Raw genomic sequence first — 19,999 nt, forward strand, 5'->3', positions numbered from 1 at the left:
GAGGAACCAAGGGCTTGAGTAGAGTAGAATTAGGCTCAACCAATAGCAGAAATTATATCAGGGGTGAAATGCTCCCGGTTTGGACCGGATCACGTGATCCGGTAGCGATGGGGGCAGGTAGTTTGGAGAATCGGTAGCAAAAATCCCTGCCTCACCCACTGCCCACTCCTTGCTGTTCCTCTTCTCTGTCCTTGAAGCGCTCGGTGGTGATATAGCTGCAAATGGCCTTAAATGACTGCCGCGGCACTTCAAAAGGCTGCAATACAGCTGATCAGTGCTGTAGGCAGCTAATAGACCAGTGCCTCTATTTTTAAAGAAGGTAGACCGGGGCCTCCCACGTTTTGTATACTTTATTATTTTTATTTATTATCATTATTGACCATGCCCATTCAGTCACCTGACCACCAAGCCACACCCACCAATTAAGCCATGCCCACAGACCCGGTAGGGAAAATTTTTAGATTTCACCCCGAATCATATATACACAAAACAATATTATCATTTAAAAAACACCTCCTTCTTAATGATGTTGTAATCCCTTAATCTGGGGTAAAGTCAGAGTGACTAGATGGAGCTGAGCATTTACTGGCCAGATGCCCTTTCTGACACCTACAAGGAGCTCACAGCACATTTTTTTTTCTCTGAGCCCTAGGAAAGAAACATCTGTCCAGGATTGAACTCTCAACCTTCTGATTTGGAAGCGAACGTCTTCACCACTTGGCAACCATGCTGCTCACACACATTTAAAAAAAAGTATTATCATTGACCCCATTTATTGATATATTGAAACATTATGAAAGACAGTCTTCTTCAACCTGATGTCCTACAGATATGCTGTAATCTAATTAATTTAGAGGACAGCAGGTCGAAAAAGACTGCCGAAAAAGGGAACATCTCAGGAGATGTTTTTGAGGGGGCTGGAATAGTATTACTATGTGCAAAATTATCCTATTCAACCTTTCTAACTTGCTTCCTTCCAAATATATTTGATTATAACTTCTGCAATCCCTAGGTAAATATGTTGCATAGGGTCAGAATGCATAATTTGTTTTAAAAGTAGTCAGAAAATAAGCTTTCCACAGACCATCTACAGTATATTAGGATTCAATGACTGGAAATATATTATATGGAGGACCAGAAGTAACTTGCAAAAATTAACTGCTGATGATTAACATTTAACACTGAAACGTGCCCATCAATTTACATGAGGCCAAACTAAGGCTGTTCTTGTATGATGTGGAAAAAAAATCAAAACAACTCTTGGGGGAAAATTGAAGTAAAAACCCTTTAAAAATTGGATTAGTGCATTTTCTCAGAACTGCCTCTATTTAGATTCCAAGCCTGCAGGCGATGTTTACTTGCTTGTTTGTTTTAATGAAATTATTATATGGCATTCAGGGCTGAACCATTTAAAGATAATAAGTACAGTCATCATTTGTGCATTTACAATCTCTTAGTGCATTGTTCCCACTTCTAAAATAACCTTTGCAAGAACAAGGCCTGTCAAGCTCCTTTTTTCTGGCTAGAATTATAAAGATTCTAATGCAAATTTTTGAGCCTCATAGATTTGCTTTCAAAACAGCTTGCTCCCCTGCCCCCACTGCAGTCAGCTACACCCCCTGAGCTTTAGACTATCAGTACAAACATTTGAGGTTTGTCATAGATGACTTACAGCCCACTCAAGTGACAGTGAAATGGTACCAATCATTAAATGCTAGGGCTTGGACCGTGGAGAGAGAGCCACATTTATGGATGGCAGAATACAACCACTTCTTTCTGACATTAATCCATTCTTCATCAGATAGAAACACACAGGAATGGTGGTTCTTGACCACTCTGTGACTTGGAGAAGCAAAAACCTTTCTGGAGCTCAGTTCACCTGATTCTTTTCTACCCTGTTCAGACAGGCTGCGCTTCTCTGTCTCTTAATTAAGCTGGAAACAGTGGCAAGCTGATGGATTTGCTTTGAGCAGAGGGTGAAGTGCCTGCAGTTTCCCCAGAGAGCATATTTGAGCAAGCCAAATAGACTAAGGATTTCAGTTAGCTAATGAAGGAAAATTGACACAGAAAGAGAGAGAGAGGTAGGAGGAGGAGGTGGCAAAGACAAGAATAGGCAGGGAAGGAATGGGCAGTTGAGAAGGCCAAAAAGAAGATATATGTTTGATATGAGGGCCAAATACAGAAGGACAAAGAATAAAGAAAACCAAAAGAAAATAAAAGAATATGAATAACTATTAGTTGGAACTAGAGAAGAGTAAGTTCAGTTCAGGACATTCTCTTATTCTTTTTTTTCTTAAATGAAGCTACATTTGCTTAGAAGGGAACACATTCACTTAACTAAGTCTTGATAATCTTAAAAAACACTGTTCAGCTTTTATCTGAAAACTACAATATATAGCTCAATATGCAGTCATTAGCATCCCTGCAAGCCAAATGTCACTAAAAATTTTCCAGAATGCAGAACAAGTAGATTTTAATTTTTGTTAAATGCAATGACAGCTATTACTCTTATGTGATTCCACCAGTCTTTGGTGCCATTGAATTTAGCATTGACTGCTCTAATTTAATTTGTACAACTCTTTCTGCTTCTCTTTCTCAAAATGTTTACATATTACAAACTTTTAATACCTATATTTTTATTTTTTTCATATTATATCAATTTTATTTAACATTCAGATTAAAGATTTAAAGATGAAATCTGGATGGTTTTTGGATCTATTAATCAACAGATGCCTGTCTAATTCATTTGTCCCATTTTCAAGCCAAATACCAATAGAATCTTAGTTCTAAGATTCTGGCTTCAGTCTACCAACCCTCCAGTAAGATTTATATCCCACAAAGTCTTCATTCAGTGATTGCACTTGTGGTGGTGATATGGTAGAGCCGTGATAGCGAACCTATGGTGTACCATAGGTGGCATACCTAGCCATATCAGTGGGCACATGAGCTCAGCTCCCCAGCTGATTTATGGGTCTTCTGACCCACCAGAAGTAGGGAAACAGGCTGTTTCCTGCCTCCGGAGGGCCTGGGTGGTGGTGGGGAAGGCCCATTTTTCTCTCTCATCTGGCTCCAGAGCCTCTCTAGGAATCTGGGGAGGGTAAAAATGGCCTTCCCCACCCCCCAGGCCCTCCGGAGGTCAGAAACGGCCTGTTTGCCAACTTCCAGTTGGCCATTGGTCTTATAACTCACTAATCCCATAGGATGCCAAATTCCCAAGATAAGTAAATGAATATGGGTAATGCAATGTTGCTGTTCACAACAGATATCCTAGGGGTTGCAACATGATAATTATCCATCCTTTTGAAACTTTACAATTTTATCCCAGGATACTGAATTATTTTTTTTCCAGGTGCCTATCAGTCCCTTACCTGTTCATGATGCTCAATGCCCATGCTGATGGTGTTTACGAGGATTGCAATCATGATTCCACGGTTGAAGTATTTGCTTTCCACAATTCCCCTCAATTTGACTCTTACTTCTTGCCACATATCATTGCAAACCATGAGCTGTCCTCTCTCTTCTCCATCATCCTCTTCTTTTTCCAAATCAGTGTTAGACTCCTTGACTCCTTTCCTGCCATCTCCCTCTTGGTCGCAGGCTTTTTCTCCATCTTCCTGATCTGAATTGACACTATCAAGCACAGAAAGTCTTTGGGTTGTTTCCTGCTGGGCCTTGTAACATTTGGGGCAGTTGCTGGGTTCAGAGACCAATGTCTTGGTAGGAGGCTGACCAAGTCCTTGAGGCATGTAATCAATAGAAGAATGTTTCCGGCAACGTGCTGGTTAATAATACACAAAAAGATTAAATGTAAGGCTTAAAAATGTCCTTTTTATAATACAGTTCTGCATCTCAGTATTTAATTATGCAAAGCAAATGGGTTGTTGGCCATTTTAATGAAGAAGAAAATGAAACACTGGAACTGCTAGAGTTAAACATCTCATCAGAGACTTTAAATGGAGATTGCTTGTCTCTAAGAGATACGCTCTACTTCAGCCACAATAGATTGCACTCAATTGTGTTCAGCTACGTAGCACGGATGGAATAATTCTCTAGACTGCAAGAATCATTAAATAAGAGCCATGACCTATATGTAACATATTGGAGGTTAAAAAAATATTGAAAGGTTGTTTCTTTAAAAACTAGGGAGCCTTATTGATCTCATATCAAAAATATTTCAAATATTATATATTGTGCATATAAAATATGGTAAGTCTGACTTTGCTACTACATAATATGTCAAATCATCCAAAAAAGCTTATCTTGGCAAATGGAGCAGAACTAGAAAGGCATATCTGACTTGACAAGCATATGATTATTTTTTTTTAAAGTAGCACTGGCAAAGTCACATTTTGCTGATTTACAACAACTAAAATAGCTTTGTAGGATCTGAAAAAAAGGCCATAGCTCAATGATAACCACATGCATTGCAGGAAAAAGGCCACTAGATCACATGAGACTTTAGTGGTTATGAAGGTAATCTTGTAAGAGGCAGCATATCAATCTTCTCACATGGCGTTTTGGAGAAGAGTGGCTAGAACAAACAATTATAATTCATTGGTGTCCCTATGACAGATGATGTTAAGATTGAGAAAAGATTGCAGAATATTGGGACTTGCAGATTGAAGTTTAATGCTTATGGAAAAAAAGAAATCCACTGTTCTACTAACCGTTGCTGGGCCCTTGAAACAATATCTGAAGACTCCTCCAATATTTGGGAATTGAATTTATTGGACCAAAATGCTTTATTAAAATTATAGTATTTTTAGTCCAATAGAACAGAACAGAATGGAATAGAATATAATTTTTTATTGGCCATGTGTGATTGGACACAGAAGGAATTTATCTTGGTGCACATGCTCTCAGTGTACATAAAAGAAAAGATACGTTCATCAAGAATCATAAGATACAACACTTAATTATAGTCATAGGGTATAAATAAGCCATCAGGAAACAATCATTATCAATATAAATCATAAGGATACAAGCAATAAAGTTACAATCATACAGTCATAAGTGGAAGGAGATGGGTGATGGGAATGATGAGAAGATTAATAGTAGTGCAGACTTAGTAAATAGTTTGACAGTGTTGAGGGAATTATTTGTTTAGCAGAGTGATGGTGTTCGGGAAAAAACTGTTCTTGTGTTTAGTTCTGGTGTGCATCATTTTGAGGGTAGTAGTTGAAGCAGTTTACGTCCATTAATACATTCAAAATTTATCGCACCAATTATATATATTATACACATACATAAACACCTTGCTTATATCCTCAGATGCTACCTTAATAATTTTTAAGTCCTTGATTAGGACTTGAATTATTCAGTTTTCATTATTCTTTGACTATGAAACTAATTATAGATTACCCCTATAAAAACAACAACTGTAATAATACTTTTTAGCTTTGTCAATAAAATCACACAAGACTCTACTGGTGAGTTCCCAGTCTTGTGAAATTTCTACATTTAAAATTTCTACATCTACATAATAATTTTATTATTCTATTATTATTATTATTATTATTATTATTATTATTATTATTATTATTATTATTATTATTATTATTATTTTATTTACACAAAATGACAGTATACACAGCAAACAAGATAATTATGCTGGATTTCGTATCACAGATCACTAGTCGAACACTTCCCAAGCGTTTAGGACTGCGTGATGTATCGGTGAATTATGCGAGCAGATCCCAGTAAGGTGGCCTTCTGCAGCTGATCAATAATAATAATAATAATAATAATAATAATAATAATAATAATAATAATAATAATAATAACAATAACAATAATGATGATGATGATGATGGTGGTATCTCATGCCATTGTACAAAATCATGCTTGAAAAGATGAATGATCTCTGCTATAGTTGCCTCTTATCCTTTTCATAAAAGCTAGTAATTTGCACAGTTGTATTTATATTTTCCAACTTCATATTCTGTATCGTTCTATGCTGCTAAATCAAGAATTGCACATAATATATCCAATAACGTACCAACTAAACATGTAAATTTTTAAATATATTCTCCTATGTTTTATTCGTCATATATAGCAGGGGTCCCCAAACTCCATGCCCCACAAGCAGCATGTGAGTGCACAAAACTTTCATTTGCACATGGACAGGAGCTAGGTCGTGCATGCAAAACCATCCCCCCCCCCGCTGCCACCGCCACCATGGCTGCTATTGCCGGTCCAGGGAGCCAGAAAGCTTGGGGATCACTGCTATATAGTACCTTCCATTAATCTAGATATAACAATTGTTTTAAATAGGGATGGAACATAATGTTGTTCAGTCGCCATTCTTCATTAAGTAATCCTGTTTTAATTTTTTTGGCTATTATACAAATCAGGATTCAACTATCCTTCTTTGAATTTTGGGATGCAATTTTCTTCTCAAAGTGCTCACACTTTCCATATGTTTCCAGTTAATAGAAACTGGATATACAAATGCATTTTATAAAGACATTTGTACAATTTAAATGGAAAATTTATAATATTTTTTTTTAAAAAATCTGGAAAAGGACTGTCTAATGACTGATACCTTGACTTATGACCTTAATGAAGTCAGGAATGACAGTCCTGCCAGACGTTAAGTGACCAATTCAATTTTATGACTTTTTTTTTGCAGTAATTGTTAGGCGAATCATCATGGTCATTAAGTGAATCCACAATCATTAAATGAACACATTTTCTGTTTTGATTTTTTTGCTGGAATCTGGAAGTAAATGCTGGGTTTCAGCAAAAAAAGTCATATATTATATGCTCATATGATCATGAAATGCTGCAAATGGATGTAAATGTGGCCTGGTTGCCAAGTGCCCAAAATGCATCATGTGACTGTGGGACAGCAGCCATCAGAACTTCAAATTGGGATCATAAATACTTTTTTGGGGGGTGGGGTTCATCATAACTTTGAACAGTCACTAAGTGACCGGTCATAAGTCAAGAACTATCTGTAGTCTGATTTACAGTGAGGGTCTTAAGATTGCCATTTATACTCCCCACCCTGCACCCCTTAATTTGGCAGGCTTAGTTTATAAACCTTACAGTATTGCTTCCGGCCTTTTCCATTCACTCTCTGTTTGGCAGTTCCTGGTTCTGTTTGTCCAAGACGACGATCCTGCAGGCTGTTGTAGAAGCCAAGGGTACGACGCTTAGCTTTACGAACAATGTGGCAGACATATTGGAAGATCTCTTCATAACAATCTCCTGGTTCCATATAGCTGGCCACAGTGCTGGAGGACAGGTATCGTGCTCGCTGCTCTTGCATCAGTTGGTGTTCTCGTTGCTTGGTCTCGGAAAATTGAGTGGCAATGACTACTAGGCACAGATTGATCATAAAAAAGGAGCCCACCTAAGAAACAAGAGAAAAGACATGGATAAAGCATTAATGGCGGGTGTTTGTATGTAAGGGTGGTGATTAAAGGTTAAAAAAAGGCATAATATTTTTATATAATATTTTTATATTATTATATTGTACTACTAACTAGAGCATTCAAAGCATTTGCTAGACCAATCCTTGAATACAGCTCATCTGACTGGAACCCGCACTACATATCAGACATAAATACAATCGAGAGAGTCCAGAGATATTTTACAAGAAGAGTCCTCCACTCCTCTGCTTGCAATAAAATACCTTATGCCACTAGACTCCAAATTTTGGGCTTAGACAATTTAGAACTACGCAGACTTCAATCTGACTTAAGCATAGTACATAAAATTATCTACCAAATGTCCTACCTGTCAATGACTACTTCAGCTTCAACCACAACAATACATGAGCAAATAATAGATACAAATTCAAGGTAAACCGCTCCAAACTTGAGTGCAGAAAATATGACTTCAGTAACAGAGTGGTCAATGCCTGGAATGCACTGACTGTGTAGTTTCTTCCCCAAACCCCCAAATCTTTAAGCTTAAACTGTCTACTGTTGACCTCACCCCATTCCTAAGAGGTCTGTAAGGGGCGTGCATAAGTGCACCCATGTACCAACCGTCCCTGTCCTAATATTCCTTTTTTACTTACTCTTTTCATGTATCCAAATTATGTTTATACTTTTACCTGTTATCTTATATATGATTGACAAATAAATAAATAAATGAAACACTGATGTTTGTGTTTATGTGTGTGTGTGTTGCAGGGGTGAAACATAAAATTTGTTACTACCGGTTCTGTGGGCGTGGCTTAGTGTGCGTGGGGTACTGGGTGGCTGTGGCCAACTTTTTTTTCTTTTTTTACTTTTAAAAGCATTTTTTCTACAACCTCTTTGGCCGAAGAGGTTGTAAAAAATGCTTTTAAAAACCTGTGATGATCAGGCAATTCAGCTGAGATCGCCAAAGGAAAAAAAGCTTTTAAAGGGTTCTGACGATCCCAGCTGAGTTGCCTGATCGCCAGAAACTTTTTAAAACATTTTTTTACAACCTCTTCAGCTGAAGAGGTTGTAAAAAAATGCTTTTAAAGGGTTCTGACGATCCCAGCTGAGCCGCATGATCATCAGAGGCTTTTTTTTTACTTTTAAAAGCATTTTTTCGGTGGAAGAAAAAATGCTTTTAAAAGTAAAAAAAAATCTCTGATGATTGTGCGGCTCAGCTGGGGTGGAGGGGGCAGGGATTTTTGCTACCGGCTCTCTGAACCATCTGCCACCATCGCTACCGGATCGCGCAATCCGGTCCAAACTGGGAGCATTTCACCCCTGGTAATCTAGAATCCAAGGATTGCAAAATCCTTTCCTCAGAACCTGTAATTCATTCTGTTGCCACTGTCAAAGTTTAGTTGTAAGATTGCCACAGTTTCCTGCCATTTTAGGATGAAAGTCTAGAAATGCAACAGAAATATTACAGCATAAGCCTCAAATGGGTTTAACACTGCTAAAACCACACACACACACACACTACAGGAAAGCACCAGATTAGATAAAGATAATTTAGGTTGTAAGCCTGTTTTTATTCTCTAGTAAAAAATAAATAAATCAAAAACTTTTGTACTTCTGGTTTGTTTTTAAAAAACATACAAGATAACAATATTTATTCTTATTTTAAAAACTTAGGAAGGATATTAATAATGGTAGTTCTGGTGTTACGGTAATATCATATATGTTCTTACTCTTAAATGTTATGAAAGGTTTTTTTTTTACAAAGAGGACTCAAACATGTTATGTAGATCTTCATGTCATTCCAATTAACAGCAAAGGATAACTGAATTTATTTTTTTCACCATCCATTACTTATCCCATAGCCTTCATCCCATAAACAAAATAATACTTCCTATTATCCTGTGCAGCATGACATAAATATCAGGATAAAAATAACAAACAAGCATCTTTCTAAATATCTTTCAAAGTTCAATCTGCCTAAAGAGCAACTGTGTACAAACCTCAGGCTAGGAAGAGGTAACAGAAAATAAAGGGCGAATTTAATACTGCCACCTCCTCAGGTCATAAAAGGAGGAAAAGAGTTACTGTTTTCCACCTAGAAGCTTTTAAACATAATTATACAGAGAAAAATAGACCATGATGCCCTTCTACTCTTGCTGCGCAGCTCACCTAGACAAAAGTGCCAGAAGGCTTTATCAGATAGTCCTTTCATTAACTTTTAGCATTTCAAAGGGGCCAGTCCTCTGCTAGCCCTTGAATTAGCCTTTGAAAAACTAAGCCGTTTCTGGCCAGCTTCAGTATCAGAATACCAGGAAGAAATTCTGTTGGCAAGAACTGTTACAAATGGAACACTTTGCTTAAAAACTGGGGGATTGCTACTGTTCTGGTGTGTCAGCAGTCTGTGGAGCTGGCAACGGAGTAAGGTAGCGATGAGGCTGAGGAAGAACATGGCCCAGTCCTGGAGGCTGGGGAAGGCCCAGATGAGGGCTCTGTGTTGGAGGCAGAGGTGGGGTCAGGGCCATCAGGGAGTGAGGTGCGGACTCCGGAGCCTCCAGAGGCTGACAGTAGTGAGGCAGAGGAACAGGAGGAGCCTGTTCTTAATGCTCGCATGAGAAGAGCTGCCAGAAGGCAAGAGCAGCTAAAGCAAAGAGGACAACTCGGGAGTAGGGCCAAGAGCTGATTGGCCCCTCCCATAAGGCTTAAAAGACCAGCAACAGCATTTGTGCTCTTTTCCGGAAAACATTGTTGATAGCTTTGTCTTGCTGCATTTGTTTCTTATCAGTGTCTTCTGAACTTTTGCCAAGAAAGGCCTTTGGCAGTTTGCCTAATTAGACCAAGGATAGTGATAAGACTGAGGAATTGTGTTGGGAAGAATTTGCTTTTAGTTTGGACTATGCTGAGAATGAGTTAATTCTCAGCTGTTCTAATAAAGTCTGTTTGTTTATAAACTGACTGAATTTTCTACTACCTACTTGGGCCTGGGTCACAACAGCTACTTGCTGGAAGTTTTTGAATGAGGGCAGGCTATATGTATTGTAATTTAAAGTCCTTTCCATCTCACACATTTTGCAAGATTTATGAAATCTGTTACAATAGTATTCGCTTTTATTTCACTTGATTCACTGATCTGCATACATGTGAAGAACAACAGAGTGCTTTAGAATTGTTAAATATGTGCAGTATTTGGAGCCAAAGCAGGAAAGGTGCTTCAGATGTAGTGTGAACGCACACACAACATCTGTCAGCAACATCTTAAAAAGCTGCTTTCTTTGGTGCTTGTTGTCAAGTACAGGAAATGCACTGTTGCTGGGATCAAAGGACCTTTCCTGTTTTGAATCTGAATACTTGCATATGCTGTTTGAATTATATTGATCCCTATAACATCTGAGAATTTTGCCAAACAAGTGCTTTTCTTTTTCTGTGTCCTTTGAGCAAGGATTTTGAAAGCTCATTCCAATTCCAAACATGTATTTTAACTTCCTTTCCCGTCTTATTGTCTTCCTATTTATAGAAATTCTTATTAGAAAGAAATAGTGAGTACTGTATTTTTCGGAGTATAAGACGCACCTTTCCACCCCTAAAAGGGGGTGAAAATTTACGTGCATCTTATATAGCGAATGTAGCCCCACACACCCACTGGCCCCCACCCTTTGGCCTCTGCCTCCCAGCAATTTACCTCCTTATAGCAAGCAGCAAGAAGAAACAGCCCATTTCAGCTTCAGCACAGCCTAATTAGCACAAGTTGATTGTCCCTTGGATGGCCTCCTGACTCTCAGCTGTTTCAGGCTGCAGGGATTGCCATTGCCTATTGCTGCATGGGCCGCTGCTGCTTGCTGCAAGGAGGTAAATTGCTGGGAGCAGATTTTTTTTCTTGTGCTAATTAAGCTATGTTGAAAACAAAAATGAAAGTAAAGCAGGCTATTTGCTGTTTGCTGCAAGGAGGCAAAATTGCTAGGAGGCAGAGGCAGATTTCTTTTTCTTGTTTTCCTCACCAAAAAAGGTAGGTGCATCTTATAGTCCAGAGCATCTTATACTCCGAAAAATACAGTTATGTCAGGTTATGATTCCTGTATAGCAACTTTTTCCAAGTCAGTGCTTTCCCAAATACTGCATTTTGGAGTTTAACTTTTATAATACCCTCTCTTTGTTTGCAAACCAATAAATAAAATCGCACGGATGGGGGACTCGCACGGAAGCTATGTCTTAGCTTAAGAAAAATGGTGGGAATTTTAACTTCAATTTACAGAAAGACAGAAATGAAAGAATTGAGAACTCAATAATAGTCATTAGTCCTCAACTTACGACTATAACCGAGCCTAACATTTCTATTGCTAAGTGAAACATTTGTTAAGTGAAGAATCATTGCAACTGTCATAAATATGAGTCTGTCATAAATATGACTTTGGAGATTTATTATATTTAACAAACAACAGTTGGTAAGAAATTGCATTAAGAAACAACTGTGGATATTTGATACAGGATGAATTACTGTTAATCTTTGGGATGATAAGATGCTGTGGATCTTAATCTTGTCTTTTGTCTTTTTGTTTGTTTTTTCTATTTTTAATTTTTTGGAGTTTTGTATTTTTTTCCCCGTTCTTCATTTTTGGGACTGTAATCAAGGAACTACTTAACAAGTATAAAGCCACACTTCCACCAACATTGGCAGGACAAGCTACTTATATAAATAGGGAGCAAACCCACACTCACTAGTCCTGGTGATGTTACCCAGTTGGGTAATGAAACATCTGTGCAAATAACCAAGGTCAGAGAGCACTATGGATTCCACAATTCAACCCTGAGCTTCAAATATTCACTTCTATTAGAAAATGTATTATGAGGGGTTCTTGGTGCTCTCTGAGCTTGGTTGTTTTCTTGCAGGTTTCATTATCCAAAATAAGTAACATCATCAGTACAAGTCTGTATTACGTTTTGCTTAAATGCTATTTTTAATGCATAAATTTAAATTTAAATTTAAATAAATTTAAATAAATTTAAATGCATAAAGAAGAGGGAATGCTAGTAAATCAACGCTACTTCTGCTTTCTCCCTAAAGAATCCCAAGGCTCTGAACCTTGCGCCCTGTTTTAAGGAAACCAATTAAATAGCTTTTCCAGTCAGTCCCTTTTTTTGTGCCCATTGATTCCTATACATCAGCATTGCTATATTGCCTTCATTGCCTATATTGGAATCCAATTCAGAAGAATTCACATGGTGGAACATTTAGGAATCTATGAATAAATTGTCAAAGCCCTATGCACTTTCTTAGAACTTCTCAACTATTATTGAGAATTAGAACTTTCTAATTCTCAATTATAGTGTCTCTCTGGGTTAGTCATCAACCTTGATATTCTTCAATCCAACAATAGCCAATACTTTCCTCTTTTCTTTCCCCAATAGTATTATAGGTTTTTTTTTAAAAAATCCTGCTCAAATCCTGCATGTAGATATAAACTAAGAAACTCAGAAAATCTAAATGTCGGTATATATTTTTTAATAAATAAAGTTGGAATAGTTTGATTCAATTGTCAATGATTTATCATCACTTGCTCATTTGACATGAACATGAATATAAAATGGTATAAAAATATTACAAAATTGTAAAGATCTTTTTAATATACAAAATTTCCTATCACAGCCTTTTTCAACCTGATACCTTCCAAATGCATTGGATGGCTACTCCCAAAATTCTATGGCCATGGAACATTTTTTGGCCATATTCTGGCTGGCTGGGAAGTCTGAAAAAAATAGCTATTTTGTTGCCATTTAAGTAGTTAAGTGTTATCTATGACCATCACTAAGCTATTTCCTTCCTGTCGCATAAGGGATTTGTGGAATATTCTTTAAGTCTGTTTAAACTATAAGCTCTTGGAACATGATTATAAATTAGTTCTTAAATATGACAACAGATTGCAAAGACTTTAAAAAGAATTCAAGAATGGCAAAGTCAATTTGAATGATCTTTTGCTATTTCAAAGAAAGGATTTGAAATCGGTATCTCCTAGAATTATTTGCAACAGCTGTTTTACTTCAAAGAACATAAATTCCAGCTCCCTGGTTTATTGGGATGTAACGTTTGTTTCTCTCATGTGAAGGGCATTTTTTATCTACTCAGTGAAGGGCAGTGGTGGGATTCAGCCAGTTCGCACCACTTCGGGAGAACCGGTTGTTAACTGTCTGAGCAGTTTGGCAAACTGGTTGTTGGAAGAAATCATTAGGGCAGAGAACCGGTTGTTAAATTACTTGAATCCCACTACTGGTGAAGGGACTATTGTACTTACAATGATCAGCAAAATGAAGTAAATGAAGTTGTAGAATGAATGAGCATCCATCACATAATACATAATCTCCACCCATCCTTCCAGAGTGATCACCTGAAAGAAGAAAGAGGGAAAAGAAAATATTTCAGTAGCTACAAGGAGGTAGATTACCTTTTTTTTTTTTGGTAAGGCATCTTAAAGAAATACTGACAAAAGCAAAAAATAAAATCCTTACAGACTATTAACTTTCCCTAGCCTGATGATGTCAAATTATATTTCATAATATGTTAAAACAAGGTACAGTATATGATTTATATTCCCATAGTGGTCCAAAGCACTGGATGTGACCCTCACAAAACTTATCAGAACATTTTATATATCATTAGGAATAATATTAGCTTCCTTAATTTAATGTCTTCTTAATTCAAATTTAATTTAACTTAGTTTAGTTTTCTCATTTAATGATTTTAATTCTTTTTTATCAATTCCTTTAAATTAAAATTAATAGGTTGTGCTTTTTTTCTGCCTAAATACAAAATGTAGCTCCCTTTGCCAAAAGAATGCATCACTGGCTTAGAGACACAGGACTGCTTCATACCACACCCCTGAAATAAACCACAGTCCTCAAAATCAGCCACTTGAAGCAGACACTGCCAGGATTCAGGTAAAATTAAACAGACAGGTCCATTGCTGTTCTTTGCCACAGGAAACCAAATATCATTCTTGAAAAGGTGTTTTGGGGACCACATCTTTAGGATGAGTGGTGGTCTTATCACTATATATTCTATATAGAATATACTATTATATATTCAGATTACCTGGAATATAACAATCCATGCATAGCCAATATTATCAAAGTTGATTGCCCCTTTGTGTGGATTGGCATTGCCTGTACGACATTCATTGTAATACTGGTTCCAGTTAACGCACATGCCGCTGACGTTGAACTCCTGCCTGACTGAGGTGTAGTAGAAGTAGTCATCCTTGTCCAAGCAGCACACATGGCCCCGTTCTTTGAGTGGGGGTATCTCATGACAACCCATGATACCATTATCGCCTGACAGTGAACAGATGAAGGGCATTTCATCATCCTCCTCAGGTTGATAATAGGGAGGAAGAGTGATGTTACCTTGGCTGAGAGAACACATGAACAAAATTGTTACGGCAAATATTATAGTTAATAATATCTGTGTAGATAATGGAGAAAAGTAAAAAAAAATAAAGACTTGCAGATAGAAGTAGAACAACTGTGACAAAAAAAAGCAAAGATAGTACCAATAATAGTAAATACCATGGGCACAATTTCAAAACATCCGGAGACCCCTTGGACACTATCAGCACTGACAAAATCACTATCAGTCAATTGCAAAAGACAGCTTTACCTGGAATAGCTTACATTCTATGATATTAATATCCTAAACAACAAAATCTCCTGATCCTAGATTCTGGGAAGCACTCAGAAAGTGGACAAAAAAAAAAAAAAAAGCCAAATCCAACCCCAAATAGCTGGCTGACTATGACAAACCATAATAAAAATCTAGTACAGCAGAGGATTAATAATGTTATCTATCCAGAGATATTAGCAAGAATTAGAAATATTAACAATAGCAAGAGTAAAATGCTTATTACATTGGTTACAAGTTCCAGTTTAAGATCCAGTTCCACAGTTGCATGCTTGTTTGTGACCAGGTTCCCCATAGCACACTAAATCTCTAATTTTTAAAATTGGGTCAATGCTTGTTCTCTAAAGCAGAATTAGAAAATAGTAGATTTCCAGTCAGAAAGTCTTCTCTGAGTGCTAAAAACAGAGTGGAAAGTAATTTTATTACTCTATTTTTGCCAGTTCTGCCCATTAGTTCCATTGGTACATTAGGACTAAAAGAAGGGTCTTTCTTTTTGTATCCAGCTCAATGCATTTAAATGATTCCTTGAAAGCAGGAACCTTGGGCAGGTATTCAAAGAATGAATGAATGAAGGCTCTCCTCTTCTTCTCAAAAGTTCAGAAAATTTGGGAATTGAAGATATGGGAAATCTGGAAATGGCACTAGCATGTATGGTTCAGCTCCCTCTCTGTGTTTCAGCCTGAACTCTAGAACAGAACTAGTTTATCATTCTTATTTGCAGGAGAAATGTTAACTACTATTGGTTTGTTAACTACTATTGGTTTGTTCAGAAGCCATAGCAAAGTATGATATGGAGAAGGAGAAAGAAAATTTTGTGGCTCATTCAAGGTGACCCAGACCAATAGTTTAGAAGATGATCTGAAGTGATTATAACTCAAGAAAATCCAATTTCTATACACTTGGGAAGAGATGTTGAAAAAAACCAAGGAAAGAGCATGTTTTTATCCATTTTTTCCTTGAGAGAAAGACTTGTGACTCAATTAGAACTAAAATAGACAACAGATGCTTCCTAGAGCAAATGGGTAATCTGGTATCATGCCAGCATATGGAATCATTAAGCATACTTATTTCTCAACATGTGATAGCAATACTTCCCACAATATTGAATCAAAACTTAAAATAGTAGAAGCTCAGAAAAATAAAAATCTGTAAAAATTAAAAAAAGAATGAATGATCTAAATATATTGAAGTATAATTTTAAACCATGAGTTCACCCATTTTATAATCTGATCCTTTACTCATGATATTGCTTCAGATGTATACTATAATGTTTTAAAATGTAATGTGAATAAAACAAGTACCTGTTTGATTCTTTATAAGTAGGCAGAAAAACCACAGAAAATGTATTTAAAATGCTAAAAATGCTTTATAAATATGTACCATAAATGTATATTCATTGGAAAATCCATATTGCTGCAATTCTTCATATGATATGAATCAAAACATGAAATAGCCTTGGGTCAAAGCAAAAATTTTAAACTACATATTTGCACCATAGGCTGGATTTCTAGCACTGTGTAAAATTAAAGAAAGGAAAAGTTAAGAATCTGCACATGCCAACATCCTGGAGTTCTAGACAGACAAACAGAAAGGTTAGCACTACAGTTCTCCTTGAAATTATCACCCTGATTCACATATCATCTGCTTCAATACTGGGGGAAAATGTGGGGAACCATATGAGAAGCTATAAAACCTAAAAGGGAGAAAAGGGAGAGGGTACAATTGTTTACCATGCAGTCTTACCTAACACAACTCCCTTCAAATGTATTGTACAGTTTTCAGAATTTATAGATTATTCTGGATGAAGGTCGTAGCAGTTAATTCTCCAACACATTGGAAGGACAAGTAATTCAGTTGTTTAAAAATATATATTTGAATTTTAATAAATTATAATAGTTTGAACATGTATTTACTAGAAGTTATGGATTCTTTTACCCTGAAAAACAGAGACTAGCAATCCATGTTCTTTGTCTGGATTTTTTGCATCAAGGAGGAGTTGGACTTAGATGGACTACATCATCCTCTTCAATACTTTAATCTTATGACAATCTTTGAATCTTCATATTGATGGTATACATAATCATACAACAGTAATTTCAACCTTCTCATAGGTTTCTTTCAAGAAGCAAATGGAACTTTTAGACGTAGTACACAAGAACTTGGAGACTGGGATTAGCTCAATATCAAAGTTAAAAAAAATTGAGGGGAACAGACTTTACAAAGTTGAAAAGGAATAAGAGAGTCATTTCCTCAGCACTCACATTGTCAAGTTCTCATCCATGAAACAGCGGTTTCTCAGTAGACCAGCCCACAGCTGCACACCGATGATGCCAAAGATGAAGAAGACAAAGAAGCAGAGAAGGAGAACATTCCCCAGCATAGGTAATGTGTCCAAGAGCAAATTCACCAATATTCGCATGCCTGAGAGAGGGACCAGGGCCAGGGAGAGTGAGATAGATCACCGCAAAGGAGCAATGGTTGAAGGTGGAAAAAGAAAAGAGGGGAAACAAGCAAAACATGGTAGTAAGACTAGAAGAAGTAGAGAAAGGAAGATAACAATATAGAAATAAATCCTGAGTTTAAAAAAGGTGAGAGGCAGCTAGAAAACTTACCATAGATGTACAGCTTTGAATTATGTAACAACAAAATATTTAGTCTAATAGAATAGAATAGAATAGAATTTTATTGGCCAAGTGTGATTGGACACACAAGGAATTTGTCTTGGTGCATATGCTCTCAGTGTACATAAAAGAAAAGATACGTTCATCAAGGTACAACATTTACAACACAATTGATAATCAATATATCAATATAAATCATAAGGATTGCCAGCAACAAGTTATAGTCATACAGTCATAAGTGGAAAGAGATTGGTGATGGGAACTATGAAATGATTAATAGTAGTGCAGATTCAGTAAATAGTCTGACAGTGTTGAGGGAATTATTTGTTTAGCAGAGTGATGGCCTTCGGAAAAAAACTGTTCTTGTGTCTAGTTGTTCTGGTGTGCAGTGCTCTATAGCGTCGTATTGAGGTAGGAGTTGAAACAGTTTATGTCCAGGATGCGAGGGATCTGCAAATATTTTCACGGCCCTCTTCTTGATTCGTGCAGTATACAGGTCCTCAATGGAAGGCAAGTTGGTAGCAATTATTTTTCTGCAGTTCTAATTATCCTCTGAAGTCTGTGTTTTCTTGTTGGGTTGCAGAACCGAACCAGACAGTTATAGAGGTGCAAATGACAGACTCAATAATTCCTCTGTAGAACTGAATCAGCAGCTCCTTGGGCAGTTTGAGCTTACTGAGTTGGCGCAGAAAGAACATTCTTTGTTGTCCTTTTTTAATGATGGTTTTGATGTTAGCTGTCCATTTGAGATCTTGCGATATGATAGAACCCAGAAATTTGAAGGTTTCTACTGTTGATACTGTGTTGTCAAGTATTGTGAGAGGTGGAAGTATGGAAGGGTTTTTCCTAAAGTCTACCACCATTTCTACGGTTTTGAGTGTGTTCAGTTCCAGATTGTTTTGGTTGCACCACAAGGCTAGTCGTTCGACCTCTCGTCTATATGCGGATTCGTCATTGTCTCGAATGAGACCAATCACTGTTGTGTCATCTGCGAACTTCAGTAGCTTAACAGATGGATGATTGGAGATGCAGTCATTGGTATACAGAGAGAAGAGAAGTGGGAGAGCACACAGCCTTGGGGGCCCTGTGCTAATTGTACAGGTATTTGATGTGATCTTGCTTAGCTTCACCTGCTGCTTCCTGTTTGTTAGGAAGCTTGTGATCCACTTACAAGTCTGTTCCGGTACCTGTAGCTGGTTTAGCTTAGTTAGAAGAATGTCTGGAATGATGGTATTGAATGCTGAACTAAAGTCTACAAAAAGGACCCTTGCATAGGTCTTTGGAGACTCAAGATGTTGTAGGATGTAGTGCAGAGCCATATTAACAGCATCATCTGTTGATCTATTTGCTCGGTATGCAAATTGCAAGGGGTCTAACAGCGGATCCGTGATGGTTTTCAGGTAGGAAAGCACTAGCCTTTCAAAGGTTTTCATGACTACAGATGTTAAAGCAACTGGTCTGTAGTCATTCAGTTCCTTGATGGTGGGCTTCTTCGGCACTGGGATGATGGTAGAGCGTTTGAAGCAAGAAGGAACATAACACATCTCTAGTGATTTATTGAAAATATGGGTGAAGATGGGGGCCAATTGGTCAGCACAGACTTTTAAGCAAGAAGGAGTTATCTTGTCTGGGCCTGGAGCTTTTCCTGGCTTTTGTCTGTGAAATAGGTCCTGCACTTCCTTTTCTGTGATCACTAGGGGTTGTGAACCCAATGAAATGGGGTCAGTTTTAGGAGGCTTGGCTGTTGATGGTGTGTCTGAGATGGGGGTTTTGGAGATAGGTGGCTGTAGTTTCCTTTCAAACCTGCAGTAAAACTCATTCAGGTCATCTGCCAGTTGTTGATTACCTTCAGCCTGGGAAGGAGGTTTGCCATAGCCGGTGATATTTTTAAGAGTTTTCCACGTTTGCTGGTTCATTTGCTGAAAACTGATTCTTTAGCTTTTCAGAGTAGCTTCTAATGGTTGATCCAGCCAGTTTGTCCAAGTTGTATCTGTTCTTATAAACAGATTTTTTTCATAAATGTCTAAGATACAAGAGGCACTTCTCATTTTTAGTGTTTCAAGATCCAAAATGCTAAAGTAAACAAGAAATACCTGACATTTTTGAACTGAAATGCATTCCACATCATGGATATTGTTTAAATAAAACTCCTGTTATTAGGGGTGGGGAACCCTCATGATCATAGTATTTTAGAACCTACCTGTTATTACTGTTGGATCCCTGTTAACTGAATATTATTCTCTTCTTATGCATGTATTCTTTAAAATTATCAAATTATCAAATTGAAATTGTTCAAATGTGGTTTGTGTTTGTCCCTAACTTTGTATAACTTTGTCAAG

At 37.2% G+C, this 19,999-nt stretch overlaps 1 protein-coding gene across 1 annotated transcript in view; it reads right to left on the reverse strand.

The window, feature by feature from the left end:
* CACNA1I (calcium voltage-gated channel subunit alpha1 I) overlaps positions 1 to 19,999 on the reverse strand; it is a 381,909-nt gene that overhangs the window by 88,184 nt on the left and 273,726 nt on the right. Inside the window, exons 5-9 of the mRNA XM_058190911.1 lie at positions 17,301 to 17,460; positions 14,455 to 14,770; positions 13,658 to 13,750; positions 7,051 to 7,357; positions 3,369 to 3,778 (exon numbers count right to left, since the gene is read on the reverse strand). Of these exons, the coding sequence (XP_058046894.1) occupies positions 3,369 to 3,778; positions 7,051 to 7,357; positions 13,658 to 13,750; positions 14,455 to 14,770; positions 17,301 to 17,460 (1,286 nt within the window). The remainder of the gene's footprint in view (positions 1 to 3,368; positions 3,779 to 7,050; positions 7,358 to 13,657; positions 13,751 to 14,454; positions 14,771 to 17,300; positions 17,461 to 19,999) is intronic.

The sequence above is a fragment of the Ahaetulla prasina genome, chromosome 7 (genome assembly GCF_028640845.1).
Source record: "Ahaetulla prasina isolate Xishuangbanna chromosome 7, ASM2864084v1, whole genome shotgun sequence".
Classification (NCBI taxonomy): Eukaryota; Metazoa; Chordata; class Lepidosauria; order Squamata; family Colubridae; genus Ahaetulla; species Ahaetulla prasina.